General features: G+C 44.9%; 1 protein-coding gene across 5 annotated transcripts in view; it reads left to right on the top strand.

Annotated features, from left to right (window-relative positions):
• Nucleotides 1-19,514, top strand: part of RBMS2 (RNA binding motif single stranded interacting protein 2) — a 136,926-nt gene that overhangs the window by 27,602 nt on the left and 89,810 nt on the right. For 2 of the 5 annotated variants that reach the window (XM_030196698.1, XM_030196697.1), the window contains exon 1: nt 9,489-9,576. The exons of the other annotated variants lie outside the window; for them this stretch is intronic. In XM_030196698.1, coding sequence (XP_030052558.1) covers nt 9,532-9,576 — 45 coding nt within the window. In that variant the 5' untranslated portion in view covers nt 9,489-9,531. Of the gene's footprint in view, nt 1-9,488; nt 9,577-19,514 lie in introns of those variants that run through there. 5 annotated transcript variants of the gene reach the window in all.

The following is a 19,514-nucleotide window of genomic DNA, read 5'->3' as shown; positions in this document are numbered from 1 at the left end:
TTTACCCCCTTAACACCATCCCTGGCATGGGCTATCTTGATATTTTGCACAGTGTAGGAAGAAATGCATCTCTTCTATTTCTCTAGTGTTGTACTACATGTGCGGTCTGGCTTCTTGGAATTTCGATTGAATTTATGTTTGTTTATTCTGTATTTGGCATTTGTGTTCTGTGTGAGTAACAAAGGTATTCTGTTAGCATGAATTTTTCTATGTAGTATTCTGTAGTAATTTGGCTTGTTCAGTTTTCTCAATAGATGTATTGATATTTTAGGGCCCCACTGGGGCCCTAAAATATCATAGGTAGGATCCTTGTTTTGGATCTTGATGCTGGCATGGTAGATTTGCTCTAGGTTCTGAGTGACTTTTTGTTTGATAGATTTTTCTATTACTTTACATTATGCCTGTTAATGAGATAACATTAGAAATAAAAATTTATGTATGGTGAGTTTTATGGGGAAATGTCCAAGCTCTGCTCGCACAGTTGGAGGAGAGCCAGTGTGTTCATTGCATGCAGAATATCTGGGGGAAGCATATGTGTGTTGGGGTACCATGGCTCAATGGGGGATGAAGAGTGTAGCCTCTTGTATTTCCCCTAACCCTTAATGTGGCCTGCAGCCACTGAAGCCTGCACTGCTACCCTCATTGAAGTTATTGGGAGTGGGGTAGGGATGGGGCATAAGTGCATCAGGTGGCAGGTTTTTCTCTAGTGCCATCCATCTAACCTGTTGGCCCACCCAAAAATTGCCTTCTTGCTATGCCACTGGTGGGGCTACTCCAAAGAAGGCTTGCTGGTGGGTGTCACATCGTGTTTTATCCTTTAAGCATAAGTAATGCCACATTGGGAAAAGACCAAGGGTCCATGGAGCCCAGCATCCTGTCCATGACAGCGGCCAATCCAGGCCAAGGGCACCTGGCAAGCTTCCCAAACGTACAAACATTCTATACATGTTATTCCTGGAATTATGGATTTTTCTCAAGTCCATTTAGTAGTGGTTTATGGACTTGTTCTTTAGGAAACCGTCTAACCCCTTTTTAAACTCTGCTAAGCTAACCGCCTTCACCATGTTCTCCGGCAACGAATTCCAGAGTTTAATTACGCATTGGGTGAAGAAACATTTTCTCCGATTTGTTTTAAATTTACTACACTGTAGTTTCATCGCATGCCCCCTAGTCCTAGTATTTTTGGAAAGCGTGAACAGACGCTTCACATCCACCTGTTCCACTCCACTCATTATTTTATATACCTCTATCATGTCTCCCCTCAGCTGTCTCTTCTCCAAGCTGAAAAGCCCTAGCCTCCTTAGTCTTTCTTCATAGGGAAGTCGTCCATCCCCGCTATCATTTTAGTCGCCCTTCGCTGCACCTTTTCCAATTCTACTATATCTTTCTTGAGATGCGGTGACCAGAATTGAACACAATACTTTGGAGAGGTTGTGGTTAGGGATTCTCCTTGGGAGGACCTTAGTGATCTTGGAGGTTTGTAGATGGAGATCCTGTTCTTTGGCCCATTTTCCTTTAAGGGCCTTAAAGATCAGGCATAGTATTTTAAATTTAGCCCTGTATTGTACACAGCTAGTGAAGTTTTTGCAGAAATAGTGTGATACGGTCACATCGCTTACAACCTTCTGTCTGTCTTGCTGCAGCATTCTGAATCAACTGGAGCTAGTGCAGACCCTTTGTAGTCAGACTAGTATAGAGTATGTTACAGTAATCCAATCTTGATGTTATCATGGTCTGAACCACTGTGACAAGACTTGCCTGCCGAATGTATGGAGAGGCAGCATAGTTGTCCAAAATGATAGAAACTACTCTTGAAGGTTGATTTAGATTTGAGGAATCAGTCTGTGTTGAGTCTAGCTGCATCCAAAGGTTAAGCGGAAGTTTGATCTTTCAAAAGAGATATTTTGATGTTGGAGATGTGCCTACTTGTGATAGGGACTCACAGGAGCTCAGTTTTCCTTGGGTTCAAGCAAAGTTTGTTTTTGGCTCATTCTTGAATGGCTGTTAAAACGGGTAGTCTGTTTATTCAGAGCTGTAGGTAAGTTGGGTTCAATGAGTATGAGTAGCTGCATGTCATTCGTGTAGATATAGAACTGAGTGTCCATCAACTAAATCAACTCATTAGTGGCTTGAGATAGATATTGAGCAGAATAGGCAAGAGTATTGAATATGCATCACTGTTTTTGCTTGGGATTGTGAATGTTCACAGCCCCTGAACTCTTTAACAGTGGTGACTGCTGGACTTACCACAGACTTCTACTGGATCATAACAATCAAATTGGCTCCCAGATGACAACTGGAGCAGACGCGTGACAAATGGAAGATTGATGTTGAAGGATTCAATGACCTAACATAACGAGTTTTCGTCCACCAGTACCTCCATGAAAAACTGGCAAATTCAAACCAACAGCATAAAGAGAATGTCCCTCACATCCACCATAACTGATGCCTGGCAAGAGGCACTTGGATTATCTACTAGGAAACATCAAAACTGGTTTGAAAGTGCTTTTTGTGCTTTACAGAGTGACCTCAACTCCAGGTAAAAGAAACCGAATCATCGGCATGCCAAGAGTGAGGTCTAAAGGAGGGCTGGTGACATGAGGAGCAGATGTCAGTATTCTGTGTGAAATGATTTTCCAACCTACAAGAAATGCTCAGTGTTCTCAAGAGTCATAGTAACATAACAGATAAAGGCACCTAAAGACCAAATGACTTACCCTGTCTGCCTGGTTGTTTCAGTTTACAGTACATTACATTGTGTTCCACATGACACCATGTATCAGAACTGCCAGACTTGGGGGATGGCTCACGGAGAGATAAGACAAAATTTCTCTATTGACTAAGTGTTAAGTGTGAGAAATGGGACTTAGTAAAGGTCAGTGATTGCCTGAAGATCTGTCTGTGAGTGAGTACTTAACACTATTACTGTGACACATAGCCAGACCGCAGTTTTTGTTTTTTTTTGGGGGGGTGGGCACATAATTTCCCTCCCCCTCGCGATACCACATACCCTAGACCCTGCTGCATATGAAACCTGATGGCAATGTTTTTTTCTGGGCTGTTGACAGGCTGGACACTTCTCCCACACATGCTTATTTTTTGTGAAACTGAGCATGTGTGAGGGAGGCCTGCCCCCACTCATGCATGAAAACTAAAACGTGGGGGGGAGGGGGGAGCGATCGGCACATCAGCAGCCCCAGGAATAGTGCTGCTAACGGCCAGGCCTCCGTAGCTTTGCACGGAATAGGGCTTCCGCTGGTGAGGCTTGAGAACTCCTGCCAGCCAAAGCGGCAAACAGCATCTCAATTTTGGGTGGGGGTGGGGGCTGAACCCAAACTGGGGGTGCTGGCCCTGAAGCCCTCCCCCATGGCTAAACCATTGCCATCAGCATAGTGGAGATCACTTCCTGAAGTGCAGGCACTCACTAGAGAGAATACTGAGCATTTCCCATGCATTGGAAGCTATCTCACACAGAATACTTGTGTTGACAAAGAAATCCAACACCACCTCAACTATGCAAGTGCAACCTTGGGTCATCTGAGGAGGATGCAGCACTGGATCCAAACTCAAATTCCTGGTTTATCTAGCAGCTGTGTTCCCCCAGCTCACTGTGTTAAACTGAAATGTGGTCGGTATTCAGGAGACGCCTCAAAATTCTGAAGTATCATCAACATTACTGGGGATGATTCTTTTTAAGGTTGATGCATCTGCCTGCTGACAGGATTTCTCATCCTCCTGCAAGCAAACACAACAAACCCTAAGACAGTGATCAGGTGCCATTTTGGCTGGGTTGATCATGATGTAAGGTTTCTTTCACTCAGCTCAGTCAAAAGGAGGATAGGGAGAGCATATCAAATATCTGTAAGGCCAGCTTATGAAGTACGATGTGGATACTAACGTGTGGGGAGCTCTTCGCTAGGATATCTCCAGCTAGTGGAAGAGTTTTTTTACAAGGATAACAGGAGCTGGGTCCGGGGCAAATAATGTTAGGGGGCCTGCCACCGCCACCACTGCCAACCTCCCCGGTCCCCTACTTGTCTGGAGTTGTTGAATGGCAGGCATCAGTGATCGAGAGATTCTGCTTTGCTGACCACAGGCCCCGTCCTGCCTGTTTCAACATAGGTGGGACACAACAGGAAGAAGTAACCATGGCTGGCAGAGAAGTGTCTCTTGATCACTGCTGCCTGCCGTTCAAAGACTCCAGGCAAGTAGGGGATGGGGGGTGGGAGGGGAAAACGCGGGATCTCACCTGGGCTGCCACTGCTGGGCCACCCTTAGAGGCTGGACCCTGGGAAATCTTGCCCCCTTGCATTCCCTCTTAGCGGCCCTGTTGGAAACATGTGCTGATGTTGCATTACAATTTGTCTGTCGTGGACCAGCCTGATAGCCTTATCTTTGCATTTAAAGATGGTTATCACGGGAAAACAAGGACCCTCAACTTCCTGAGTTCAGCAAGCAATTCTCATCGCTGAAAGATTGACAGTGAGAGGAGGGCCCTTCTATATAATGCAGGATGTTCTTTCCACCTTTGTTTTGCAACATTCCAGAACAATTTAAATAGCTGAATAGCTGGAGATAGTAAACATAGTAGATGATGGCAGAAAAAGACCTGCACGGTCCATCCAGTCTGCCCAACAAGACAAACTCATCTGTGCTACTTTTTGTGTATACCTTACCTTGATTTGTATCTGCCATTTTTAGGGCACAGACCATAGAAGTCTTGCCAAGCACTAGCCCCGCCTCCCCCCACCGGCTTTGCCACCCAATCTTGGCTAAGCTTCTGAGGATCCATTCTTTCTGAAGAGGATTCCTTTATGTTTATCCCACGCATGTTTGAATTCCGTTACCGTTTTCATCTCCACCACCTCCCACGGGAGGGCATTCCAAGTATCCACCACTCTCTCCATGAAAAAATACTTCCTGACATTTTTCTTGAGTCTGCCCCCCTTCAATCTCATTTCATGTCCTCTAGTTCTACCGCCTTCCCATCTAAGGAAAAGGTTTTGTTTGCGGATTAATACCTTTCAAATATTTGAACGTCTGCAAGTCTCTCCTCATACGTCTTGTAACGCAAAACCCATATCATTCTCGTAGCTTTTCTTTGCACAGCTTCAATTCTTTTTACATCCTTAGCAAGATATGGCCTCCAAAACTGAACACAATACTCCAGGTGGGGCCTCACCAACGACTTATACAGGGGCATTAAAATCTCTTTTCTTCTGCTGGTCACACCTCTGTCTATACAGCCTAGCAACCTTCTAGCTATGGCCACCGCCTTGTCACACTGTTTCGTCGCCTTCAGATCCTCAGATACTATCACCCCAAGATCCCTCTCCCCGTCCGTACATATCAGACTCTCACTGCCTAACACATACGTCTCCCATGGATTTCTACTCCTTAAGTGCATCACTTTGCATTTCTTCGCATTGAATTTTAATTGCCAAACCGTAGACCATTCTTTTAGCTTCCGCAGATCCTTTTTCATGTTTTCCACTCCCTCCCGGGTGTCCACTCTGTTACAAATCTTAGTATCATCCGCAAAAAGGCAAACTTTACCTTCTAACCCTTCGGCAGTGTCACTCACAAATATATTGAACAGAATCGGCCCCAGCACCGATCCCTGAGGCACTCCACTACTCACCTTTCTCTCATCCGAGCGAATTCCATTAACCACCACCCTCTGGCGTCTGTCCATCAACCAGTTCCTAATCCAGTTCACCATGTCGGGTCCTATCTTCAGCCCATCAAGTTTATTCAAGAGCCTCCTGAGGGGAACCGCTTCAAAAGCTTTGCTGAAATCTAAGTAGATTACGTCTATAGCACATCCCTGATTCAATTCTCCGGTCACCCAGTCAAAGAATTCAATGAGATTTGTTTGACACGATTTACCTTTGGTAAACCATGTTGTCTCGGATCTTGGCTTCCAGGAAATTCACTATCCTTTCCTTCAGCATTGGTTCCATTACTTTTCCAATAACCGAAGTGAGGCTTACCGGCCTGTAGTTTCCAGCTTCTTTCCTATCACCACTTTTGTGAAGAGGGACCAATCTGTCGTTCTCCAATCCCACAGAACCTCTCCAGTCTCCAAGGATTTAAATCTTTAAGAGGACCCGCCAGAACCTCTCTGAGCTCCTTCAATATCCTTGGGTGGATCCCGTCTGGTCCCACGGCTTTGTCCACCTTTAGCTTTTCAAGTTGTTCATACACTCTCTGTTCCGTGAACAGTGCTCTATCCACTCCGTTCTCATTTGTACTTTTGCCAGTCAATCGCGGTCCTTCTCCAGGATTTTTTTCTGTGATAACAGAACAAAAGTATCTATTTAGCAAATTTGCTTTTTCTTCATCATTATCTACATAGCGGTTCGCAGCATCTTTCAGTCTCACAATTCCCTTTTTAGTCTTCCTCCTTTCACTAATATATCTGAAGACATTTTTGTCACTCCTCCTTACATTTCTAGCCATTTGTTCTTGCGTTTCGCCAAACATATCTCTCTCTTGGCTTATTTCAGTTTCATCCGGTATTCCTCTGTGTTCCTTTTATTGAGTTTTTCTGTATTTCAGGAACGTCAACTCTTTGGCCTTTATTTTCTCGGCCACTTGCTTGGAGAACCATATCGGTTTCCTTTTTCTCTTGGTTTTATTTACTCTCCTTACATAAAGGTTTGTGGCCCTATTATTTTTTTTGTTACATTTGTACCCCGCGCATTCCCACTCATGGCAGGCTCAATGCGGCTTACATGGGGCAATGGAGGGTTAAGTGACTTGCCCAGAGTCACAAGGAGCTGCCTGTGCCTGAAGTGGGAATCGAACTCAGTTCCTCAGTTTCCCAGGACCAAAGTCCACCACCCTAACCACTAGGCCACTCCTAGTGGTCCAAGCTTCTTTCAGCTTGGACCACTGCCCTTCCACTTCTTGTTCGTCCTACCAGCCCATCAGCTCCTTCCTCAGGTATTCCCCCCATTTTACTAAAGTCAGCATATGCTTGAAATCCAGGACTTTGAGTTTTGAGTGGCCACCCTCCACTTCAGCTGTCATATCAAACCAAACCGTTTGATGGTCACTGCTGCCCAGTTGGGCACCCACTCAGACATTTGACACACTATCCCCATTTGTGAGCACCAGATCCAGCGTTGCTCCCTCCCTCATGGGTTTCATCACCATTTGTCTGAGCAGAGCACTTTGAAAAGCATCCACTATCTCTCTACTTCTTTCCCATTATGATTACATTACGGAACCTTCCAATCTACAGCTGGCAGATTGAAATCTCCCATCAATAGAACTGGGTCTGTAGACAAACACCCAAGTGGACAGAGGTTCTCTCCTTGCTTTTTAAGGTGATCCATATCGCGTCTTCCTTTCCCCAGGTCCCTGTCATTTCAGTCGCTGCGTTATCATTTCTCACATACAGAGCTACTCCTCCACCTTTACGACCATCTCTATCCTTCCTAAATAGATGGTTAGCATGTTCCCCCAAAACTAGAATGGTTTGAATTGTTGGACCTTCCTGCCAGTGTCAGAGGGAAGGTTTTAACACAGCCTTTGACTGCTGGGTGGTGGTTAATCTTCACAGACTGTACTGTAGACAGCCCCTGCTTAGTGAAGCTTAAACTGCCTTAAAAAAGGAGGACACAGACAAAACATATGGAATGGAGGTCTCTGAGTTTAACAGTGGGAGTTGCCTATCTTCTGTCTGGTATCAGAGAGGCTCCAGTCTGCATATCAAAAGTCAGTTTCCTCATCTGGCAGCATATAGAGCTCTTGGGTGCTCCCTTTACATCAAATTGAGATTTTTACTGGTTTCTTTAAAGCTGTTCAGTTTCCAGAAAGTTCGTGCATTTGGGATAATGCATTAAAAAAGTTATTTTTTTTCAGAGACACTTTTTATTTTCAAAATGTTATAGTCAAGATTTTTAAAAAATGTGGCCTGTGACCAGACATTTGATAGAGGCAGAAGAAAGAACAGTTGTAAAAGAGATCATAAATAAAGCAAGCATAAGAGAAAATATTAAGGGGTCCTTTTGCAAAGCTGTGGTAAAAAGTGGCCTGTGGTAATGGGGGTGCGTGAAATTGCTGTGTGCTGAGGGTGCTTGTTACCGCAGCCTACAAATGTAACAAAATAAATTATTTTAAAAGGAAGTCGTAAATGACCGTGTGCTAATAAAAATATTGGTGCGTGGCACTTTACTTTGAGCCCTTACTGCCACCTATTTAGCAGGCAGTAAAGGCTCACGTGCTAACATGGTGGTAATCGGACCGCGATGGTTGATTACGGCCGGCCACGCCTATGTCTGTTTTGCCGCAAGCTACCAGTACAGTAGCCCTACCGTGGCTTAGTAAAAGGACCTCTAAGTGGTGGATGAAAGATTAACAGATGCAAGATGTCTGTTATATTAAAAATGACTAATAATCTGGAAATCCCCAGGAGATGGAAGGAGGCTAGGAGATGTAGTGATATGCTAAACTGTTTGTCTTGGAGTCTAATTAAGAAATTACAGATTCCTATTGCAGAACCTAGTTTGATTGATATAACAGAGAAAAAAAAATAAAAGCTAGGCTTGTAGCTCATTGAGTGAAGTATTGTGCTTTTCATTGGTCATATCCATGTTTGTTTGATGTTGCTGGAGAAAACTTTTTTTTTAATTATAGATGTGAGATGTATACAGTATGTAAGCAAAACGGGAAAGTAAATTTGTAACAAGATGTGCAGCCAGTCCTAGGATTTACAATGATCAGTGCCATGCTATCCCGGGCAGAAAAATTTGTACGGAGAGAGCTACCCCTTGAGCCGTACCAGGGATAGAATGGAGGGGGGGGGGGGGGGGGGGGGAAAGGGGCTGCTCTGTTGGGCAGTACATCAGATGGGGGGGGGGGCTGCTTCTTTGAACAGTATAGGCGATGGGATTGGGGAGAGGGCTGCCCCGTTGAACAGTGCGGGGGGGGGGGGGGGGCTGCTTCGTGGGCAGTGCAGGGGATGGGGGGAGAGGAGGGCGCTCCCTAGGGCCAGCAGTCTCGGTGCTGGTTGCAGTGAGTGACGGCGATATATTCTTCCCGGCTCCCAGCCCCAGGAATTCCTGGAATTCCCTGTCCGGAGCCAGTGCCCCGCCTCGCGATGGGAGAAACGAAGTGTCGGAAGGAAGAGGGGGGAGGAGCTACAAGGAAAGGAATCGCTGCTCTGTAAATCTTCTCCCATTGAGAGTTCGAGGGTACCCTGGTCCTGGAGAGCAGTGGGTCTAGGTCCATCTTGGGCACACCGGAGGCAGCTGCGGGAAGGTTCTCCCTGTGGCTCGCAGATGCCCGACTCCCCTGTAGCCTCCCCCCGGGAATGTGCGCTATGGGCCGGTCCGGGCCGCTGGGCGGGGCTTCTGGCGCGCTGCTCTCTATGGGAATTGGTGAGGGCGGCGGAGGCTGCTGCTGCGGCGAACGGGCGGGGGCGGCCCCCAGGTTTGGCAGCCCCGACCGGCCCCTGCCGCTTCTCTCTCTGTCCGGTTCAACAGACGCGGCGGCGCCGGCGCCGTTTCTACGGCAGGGATCATGATTTTTTCCAGCGTGCCTCTAAGGATACCCGCCGGCAAACAGGTAGGCGGATGTCCGCTGACACCGAGGAGGGGATCCGCGCCCCCCCTTCCTTGCCAGAGTGGGCCCTTCCTCTGTCCTCATCCCCACATAGCCTCGGGCACTAGGGATCCTGCTTCCTTTTGGAATGCGGCTGCTAAAAAGTCCCAGAGTGAGTGGCGTCCCTGGCCTGCACACACACCGGGCTGCAGAAGAGAGAATACAGGCAGTAGGAATGCAGACCCCAAACTGAAGAGCTTACTATGCCTGCTTTAAAGTGTGAGAGGGAGGAGGGGGGGGGGGGTGTTTAAGTACCATGCTGGAAATCTCGGGAGTGAGAGGTGGAGTTAGGATTTTGCAACCTGAGTCCTGGGTTTACCTTATTCTAATCCAAATTATGAACGTTTGGGAAGATTTTGATGGGGATAATAAAAGGGCATGTTTTTTCTCCCTGGTGGGCACAGGTTTTCCCCTATGGACTTTTTTTTTTTACTTTGCTGTTTCGCCTGTAAAAGGAAGGGGGTAGAGGAGTATTTTGAAAGCTGCTAGGCCTGTGCCTTTTGTGCACTCAAGGATGGGAGTCACTGATAGCAGAAACACAATTAAGATTCAGACAGTGCCTTAATGCTTTTAGTTCCTTAGACTGGCTGTACCCCTCAGGTACTCCATTCCCCTTATGAATCAAATTCTATGCTTTTTTTTTCCCCATTCACCCCCCCCCCCCCCCCCCAAGTTAAAATAAATAGCTGTAAATGTTTTGCATCTCTTGGGCTTCAGGGGATTGTCTTAAGGCTGCCCATAAAAGCATACCTCCCCTTCAATCTGTTCAGAACTCTGCTGCACGTCTTATCTTCCGCCTGGACCGATATAATATCACCCCTCTCCTTAAGTCACTTCACTGGCTTCCGATCAGGTACCGCATACAGTTCAAGCTTCTGCTAACCTACAAATGCGCCCAATCTGCAGCCCCTCCTTATCTCTCTACCCTCATCTCCCCTTACGTTCCTACCTGTAACCTCCACTCTCAAGACAAATCACTCCTTTCAGTACCCTTCTCCACCACCGCCAACTCCAGGCTCGCCTCACCCCATGCTTGGAATAATCTCCCTGAGCCCATACGCCAGGCCCCCTCCCAGGCCATCTTCAAATCCTTGCTCAAAGCCCACCTCTTCAATGTCGCCTTCGGCACCTAACCACTATACCACTATTCAGGAAATCTAGACTACCCCAACTTGACATTTCGTCCTTTAGATTGTAAGCTCCTTTGAGCAGGGACTGGCCTTCTTTGTTAAACTGTACAGCGCTGCATAACCCTAGTAGCGCTCTAGAAATGTTAAGTAGTAGTAAAATGTAGCTATTCTCAGAAAATAGTTCACCCTCCTTATATCTGATCTACATATTGACTGAGATGTTGTGTTGTGTATGTGTGGAGGCAGGGGTTATTGTTCCAGAGAAAGGTCCCATTGCCTCTGATCACTGCCTTTCCTTAGATTTCTGCACCCCAAATACACAACGTTAGAAGAGAGCAGCATTGACTGGGGATAGGGCAAGTAGGGCCATTGGGATCCCCCAGCAAAGCTGAACAATGTCACTGAGGCACAGCTTCAAGGTGCTCAACACTTGCTGGGTCCATTCCTTAGTTTCTGGTGTGGTACTGAGGGAGGGAGAGAGAGTTCATGAGACAAGATGAGATTGGAGGACCTACATCTCATGTATACCCTAGAGGAAATACTTTCAGGGACAAGATAAGAAATTTATCAAGCAACCGTTAAACAATTATTGACCAATTCAATCTTTATTAATTATCAAAATAATCTAAACATTGTATATCCTGTCATCCAATCACATATACACACTCTCATCCATAACCCACATCCACAACCTAAAATCACTCCACATAATGCTATAAACGTTAAAGGATATAAAACCTATACAAAAACTACTATATGAAGATGTGCAGCAATTCTTTTCATAATGTTGTAGAAAGTCTTTTGCTCAACCTATAAACTCCTTTATGAGCAGATGTAGATAGTCTTTGCTTAACGAGTAGTCTTTGCTTAACGTGTAAATTCTATAATGAGCTCACACTGTGTATTCACCACAGAATCATAACATACGCTGTAGAGTAATTCACAATCTTTGACAAATGCTCAAAGGGTCTGTGGGCTCTATTAAATAGTAGTCGATGAGCACCACAAAAGTCAATCACACAAGTGGCTGCAAGCTCAATAGTAGTGCCAATTCAACTTGAGCAATCTTCTTCACTGCATCCTCCACAGTAAATTCGGCTTAAATAGGCTGATGATGATATTCGGAAAAGACCGACATGACCATGTTTTGCTAACCAAGCGTCTTCAAGGGTCTTTCACTTAGCTGCTATCAGTAGTCAGGAACTCACCCCCAGCAAGCAGCCGGTGTGTGTTCCACATATATAGCAGAAAAAGCAAACTCTCTTCAGAAGTAGTGTTGGTGGTCTTGTGTTATCATCTGTTTCCCTGTATTAGCACCTGCATACAGTTTTTTTTTTTTAATCTTAATGTTCCTTGTGATTCTGGGCAAGTCACTTAACCCTCCATTGCCCCTGGTACAAATAAGTACCTGAATATACTATGTAAACCGCTTTGAGTGTAGTTGCAAAAACCACAGAAAGGTGGTATATCAAGTCCCTTTTCCCTTTAGTTATATTTGACAAAACTTTAATAATCAAAGAATATAGAGGTAAATAAAGGCAGGTTTTGCCAGCCACCAAATGTCCCTGGAGTTCACAGGGGAGTATGGTTGGAGGGGGGGGTGGGGTTGGTGTGCTGTTGTTGAATAATAGTGCAGTTCTTGGAAAGGTCTAATCTGAGGCCCTTCTCCTTCATTTAAATGAAAGTTGGTCTCTCTTTGTAAACAGCAGTAGCACCACCCGGTATTGCTGTTACTGAAATTCGGCAGCTTCTGTGGCCATCCCCAGAGCAGTGCACTTTTAGATCCAATTGGTTCATGTCAGCTGTGATGAGTAGGTAGAGCAGTGGACTGAGACCCAGGGAGGTTCAAATCCACTGCAGCTCGTTGTGGTCTTGGGCAAGTTATTTAACTCTTCGTAGCCTCGGGTACAAACCTAGATTGTAAGTACTCTAGAGACAGGAAAATGCCTACTGTACCTGAATGTAATTCACCTGAGGTACATCTGAAAAGGGATGAGGTGAATATATAATGGAATAAAATTCAAGTCTGTTTACCCAGATGTAATACCATAGCACCTGCCTGATCTTAAGCTTTATCTTGCACCCTTCTCATTGCCTACTGTGGCTTCCTGTTACCACTGGGGCCTATTCAGAATTCACATCTACTTCTTTTTTTCTGTCCAATCTTAAGACCATGTCCTTCACTTTTCAGCCTTTTGCTATCTCTCCTATCTGTCTTCTTGTGACCTCCAGGCTGCTCCTCCTTGGGCCCCTTCTCCATCACCGATTCCCCCCTGCTTTCTACTGTCTTACTGTAGGCCTAGAACCATCTTCTTGAGTAGGTGCATCACATGCCCTTTTTGACATCCTGCCTAAAGATTCACCTCTTTGGAGGCTGCTTTTAAATGTTCAGCCTGCCTCTTCCAGATCACACTACATAATAACAATTATCCCAAACACTTTAATTTCAAATGTCCATATAACAATACTAGCTCCTAATACCCCAGTGCTTCACATCAAACATTTATCAAAAATGGGGATCTTCAGATTTTCAACTCTCCACCATCCGGGACGTTTGTCTCTGTAACTTGGCGTTGCTTACATCCTCATTGATCAACCCGTGCAGAGTTTTTTACTTTTTTTTTTTTCCTTCCATTATACTACTTATATGCTTCTGAATGAATCTATACCAAATGCTTCTTTATAAACATGAACTATAATTCAATTAAAAAACTTAGCTTTGTAACTGTAGTTCAGCAGCATTTTTCCTCCCAAAGCAAACCTCCGCCGACATGGCCAGGTTTCGATCTCCTTCTTCAGGGAAGAGGCATGCTGAGAAAAAAATATAAACCGTTATTCCAGGTCACAGCCATGTTGATATTTGGGAGGCTTCTTCGTCTTATCTGCCTCCTCACAGGATAGGGCTTGTCTTGTGTGTGTATCTGTGCACATCTGGTAGCTCTTTATAGACACAGCATCTGGAGATCCTCTCTTGAGTTCTCTTGGCGCCATTGTCTCCACCAGCTTCAATGCATTTACCGTGCTCTCTGTGAAGAAATATTTTCTGGGGTTAATTTGAAATGGGCCCTGTGAGGCAACTTTGACGACTTCTATATCCTTTGTGCCTCAGAGGTATTTGAATGTCTCGATCCTATCCTATCCTTTTCCTCTTGAGCAGATATATTTAGATCTTGAATCTTGCCTCTGATGGGACTGTGGAGCAGACAGTCGCAGGCCGGCACAGTTCAGATTGAATCGCAATAAGGCTGATGCTGATGGGATGTTCTAGTTTGATTTTGCCAATTTATTGCGTAAGAAAGTAACTCCCCTCATGTGCAGCAAGTTACTGTTACTAATCGGGTAACAAGCAAAGGCATCAACTACTTTGTATCGTCTCCAAATGGAGCTCTTCACCTCCGCAGCGACCTGTTCTGGGTTGAAATTTTGTGTTGGGCAGAAATTCTCGATTTTTTTGTGTGTTTTTTTCCCCTCTCTCTCCCCCCCCTCCCCCCCCCCCCCCCCCCCCCCCCCCCCCATTTTGAGATTTGTTTCTTTTAATGTGTAGTTCTCTGGGGCAAAATTTAATATAAAATGGAAATTTGAGACTTCTTAATTTTCCTGTCTTGTCCGCTTTCTGCAGACATTCTTTTGAAAGAGTTCTTTTCGGAGACATTAGCTATTCCTAACTCTGATGTAGTGGTGGTGGTTGTTTCTAATTGGCTTTTGGCAGTGAGCTGCTTGGATCTCGAATTTTTTAATGGATCATCCTGTTCTGTTTTCACTTTGTACACTTATATTTATTTAGGACAGTAGTACTCAAACCTATTTTGCTTTATGGAGTTCTTTTCTAACTTTGTGATGTTTTAGACTGTACACCGCTTTGGACCTGTTCACCAGTAAAGTCGATATAGCAATTAAAAAAATGCCCTTTCCCTCTTTAATATTAATTTGATTACCGTGATTAGTCATTTTTATGTTAAATGTAGTAGCATTCCTGACTTTTAAATATAGGCGAGACTGTAATGAAAGATTAGGAAATGACAGGATCTTGGTTTTTAGATTCTTTACCTTTTCCCACCAAGTTCTCTTGCAGTCTTATGCTTTCTCTTTTTTATTTTTCCTGCTAAGCCAGTGTGCCTGCACTACTAACTGTGTGTCTCTTGCATGTAAGCGCCTGACTGTTAAAGAAAACTTCCTTTGTGCTTTAATCCCTCAGAGATTTTGTCTCTTAATTGCTCTCCCCCTCCCCCAGAGACCTGGAACAATAATATAATTATCTTATGGAAGTGCTCTGATGCGCCTGCCTCCCCGTGTCCCCGTGTGAACCTTGCTGCTCATGGCCCCTCCTAAGTCCGGGTCTGTGTGTACTTCATAAAAACCTCCTGAGCTGGCTCTAGAGAGTCTGATGAGAGCAATGAGTATCCCTCGTTAAAGGGATTTAACCTACAGTTGGATTTTAGGAGGCACTTAACATGGGATCAGGGGCACTTTTCCTTTCCCCTAGTGTAAGAGGATAAGACATTTGCAGGCCAATTCTCAGAACTCCCGCAGTAAAGCCAACAGTACACATCCCTTACTACTGGAACAGAGCAGAGAATTAGCTCTCCGATTTCTCAAAGGAAATGATATTCAAATGTGCACTGTAAAAGTGAAAGCAGAGGGGAGGAAGGTGCGTGGCGCCTACGCAGAAGTGTCGCAGTAAGCACAGCTCATGCGTGCATGCCGGGGAAACCTAACTATGAATCACACGTTGATGCTGCTCTTCCGCGCTTTTAAATATAAGCTTTTCAATTTGTTTATTTTTTAATGTTTAAGCACAGAAAATGGACGCCAGTGTGTGCTTTCATGTTCAGGTATGCTAGGACTCTGGCGCACATTCCTTTCTCAGTACCAGCACTTCCAGGCTTGCACCGGCTTTCTTCCACTTCCAAAAGAAATCAAAACTGGCAGACTTTTTTTAAAGCCGGAAATCAAAAGAAATCCTCTCTTCAAATCTCTCACCACCAGCTCTGAGCTGGTGTTATTTTTTTCGGCGGTATGAGCAGGGTTTGTGAACTATTCTCTGAGCGTTGGGAAGGCATAGTAGATATTTAACATACGATTGATTACATTTTAAATACAATTTACGGTAAAGTCCTCTTGAGCGTTCCACGCAGATTAATATGTACACCAATCCCGTGTTAACCGGCCTTACCGCCAGTGGTAGGTTTTGAGAATTGGCCTGTTGTATTAAGGTATGTGTGGTCAGAAGTGATGCCAATATTTTAAATAATAAAAGGTGTGCTTATCTGTGCAGGCTGTGTGCAGTTAACCACCATACAGGAAGAGGTTTTGCACAGGAAAATAAATGCCAGGGTAAGAATGTTTGTACATGTTTAAGTCCTGTGTTCATGAAGCTGTTAGCTATTACCAGTGCATCTTTTCTAGCAAAAAAGGTGCCGTTACTCAAATGCTAGGCCACCCTTCAGGGGTGGATGATTACTGAGGGATCCACCCCACACTAGCCAGGCCCCCTGCAACCAGTCACAGAATCTATGACAAAGCAGAATTGGTGTGCAGAGCCTGAGCTCTTTCATTAAAACTTGGGGTCCATGGGTCAATTTTAGCAGACAATGGAAAAGGTGCCGGTACTCAGTACCCCCACAAAAAAAGCCCTCAATGTAGAGAAGTATGTGCGAGTCTTGAAGGCTTAACGGAGAGATTTTTAACACTGGGAATTTAATTTGAGGTGGAATAAAGCATTGAGCCAGCAAATAGGTGGGAAAATGTGGGATACAAATGCAATAAATAAATAACCCTAGTATAGGTTACTGTGCCAGTTTCATATACCAGTATGAGTTATCTGTAATTTTTCTTTTTTCAAGTAAACCCCTTTCCAACCCCCGACATCTTTAAAATGCTTCCAAGTGGACCCACCTTCTCCTGACCATTTCATGAATTAAAAGATGCTGTAGGGAAAATCCCACATCCATCCCAGAGCCCCCAGAAGTGCCCCCCTTGTATACCTTTTAATATACATGGAGGGGGGCACTTCAGGGAGTGGAGGAGCAGCCTAATGGTTAGAACAGGGGGATGAGGACCAGCCAGGGCTCAAATCCCACTGCGGCTCTTTTATGATCGTGGCCAAATGAATTAACTCTCTGCCTCTGAGATTAGGACAGGGAGATACCTAGTGTACCTGAATGAAGCACACCTTGAGCTAATTCTGAAAAGGTGTGAGCTAAATCCAATTTTAAAAAACTTGTTCAAGCATAGATTTTGTTTAGAAAAAAAAATCACTGATCACATATAATCCCTTAACAGAATTCCATTAAAATTTATACAGGGAGTTAGTGCACCTTAGTCTTAATGATGCTAAATGTTTTCCAGTGTCTGTCTTATAAGTGTTTCAGTAAGAATCCTAGCTTTAATCTGGAGGAGGAGAGGCTCTTGCCTCCTTGCGGGTTCCCTCCAGCCAGCATCTACTGCATCTCAACAGTGAGTGGTCCCTTGGCTAGCAGTGACTGAAGTAACGTTCTGTACCTATTATCACGGCTTTATGCGCACACATTTTTTTCTGTATGTGCCCTTTTTCTAATGCTGCAGTAGTTTGCATGCCATTAGTTTACTGTATCAAGAGTAAAGTGTGCAGGTCTATGTCCGATGGATCCCCCCCTCCCCTGAAACAGGAAGTGATGTCAGAAGGGGGAGATACGACAGTCATCGATGGTCTGGACTAATGGTGGCTTCGTGCTTTTGTGCTGGTTTTTATCCCTGGGAAGGGACTGCATGAGGGGAGGAGAAGGAGAGGAGAGAGATGCTGGACTGGCTACTTTTAATGAAGGGCCTCCTGTTAAACTGGGCCTGGGGCAGCTGCCCCTTTTGCCTGGGGGTGAGTGTGGCCCTGAAAGTCTGTGTGGTGAGGGAGTACCATATGTTAAGCTGTGTGCTAAGAATATATGCAGAAAATCAGCATGGTTGAACCAAGGAGCCGAATTAAGCCTAAAAGGATGTAGTGTTACAGGGGCGTGCTTGGTGGTATTTACTTCCAGTTCTTGATGGTCACATTGGTTTGAGTTTTCAGGATATCGCTGAGGAAGATTTAGTTTTATTTAGTTATGCATTTGTACCCCACATTTTCCAATATGTTGGTAGGTTCGATGTGGCTTACAGTTAGCTAAGATAGGATTGAGATTATGTAGGATTCAGGGAGGGTTACAGTTATTTTAGGGTGGAAAGGTCACATTATGAGTAAGACATATTTGCACCCATACTGCCTCTGTTATATAGAAATCTGTCTTATGCTTTGACTTTAGGATCAGACTAAAAACCTGACCTGTTGGTCCTCAAAGGGCTATGGTCAAGTGGCCTAGGCAGTAACTGGGACATGGTGACAACCCGTTCTCTGGTTAAGAGTGATAGGTTCAGATAAGGGAGGCTTCCTCCTTCCTGGTGCACAAAGCAGATGAAGAGCGGGGAGCAGAGGCCCATCGTGGAGACTGATTAGGACAAGGATGCAGGAATTCAGTCCTGGAGTGCCGTAAACAGGCCAGGATTTCAGAATATCCCTAATGAATATGCAGCATTTGTATACGATGGAGGTAGTATCCATTCAATTTATATTAGGGTTATCCTGAAAATCTGGCCTGTTTACGGCACTCGAGGGCTGGATTTCTGCATCCTGCTGTAGGACCTATGAGAACCATTTTGTCCTGGTACAGTGCCACAAACCCCGCTTTATCGCTCTTTCTTCGCCTGTCCTAGGTTGTCTAGTTCTCATCTGCCTGGCATATTTGCCCTCTGCTTTCATGTCTTTGCTCCCCCTCCCTTCCTCCATCTTAATTCCTAGTCTTCTGCAATTGGGAAATCTTTTGGCCCTGGTGGGTGAAATTGACTCTTAAAGGCCAAACTGCCTTGGGCTCAGGCTGTGAGAACTTTGGTTATCCTTAACCCTTGCTTCATGCAGTTCATGTCTACCTTTTTTTTTTTTTTTTTTTTTTAACTGGGAAACTTTGTAATGTCTGTTTTCTTGGGAGGAGAGCCCAGCCTTCCAGGCTTAACAGCATCTCTGTTAACCTTTGCTACTGGTGTAGTAGCATGATCCTAGGGATAAAAGACTACTTCTGTCACTAACATAGTAACATAGTAAATGATAGCAGATAAAGAACAGTACGGTCCATCCAGTCTGCCTAACAAGATAAACTCATTTTACATGGTATGTGATACTTTATATGTATACCAGAGTTTGATTTGTCCTTGTCATTCTCAGGGCACAGACTGTAGAGGTCTGCCCAGCATTGTTCTTGTACTAAATGTTCTGAAGCTAACGTCAAAGCCCCTTAAAATTTACACTTAAGCTCATCCATATCTATTCAGTCGCAATCAGGGCGTAGACCGTTGAAGTCTGCCCAGCACCGGTTTTGCTTCCCAATTACCAATGTCGCCACCCAATCTCCGCTAAGATTCCGTGGATCCATTCCTTATAAACAGGATTCCTTTGTGTTTATCCCATGCATTTTTGAATTCCGTTACTGTTTTTATCTCCGCCACCTCCCGCAGCAGGGCATTGCATGTATCTACCACCCTTTCCATGAAAATATACTTCCTGACATTACTCCTGAGTCTGTCCCCCTTCAACCTCAATTCATGTCCTCTAGTTCTACCGCCTTCCCATCTCACTAAGCAGAGGTTGTCCGTGGCACAGTGTAGACAGACACAGAGAAGGGACCATCTCAAGTAGAGCTTACAGTCTACTTGCTAGATGGATATTTGAGGAGAGAAAATGATGTGAGGGCTAGCCGGCATTCTCTGGGT

The sequence above is a fragment of the Microcaecilia unicolor genome, chromosome 3 (assembly GCF_901765095.1).
Source record: "Microcaecilia unicolor chromosome 3, aMicUni1.1, whole genome shotgun sequence".
NCBI lineage: Eukaryota > Metazoa > Chordata > Amphibia > Gymnophiona > Siphonopidae > Microcaecilia > Microcaecilia unicolor.
The sequence above is the reverse complement of the archived record's forward strand: the minus strand, read 5'-3'. Positions and strand labels throughout refer to the sequence as shown.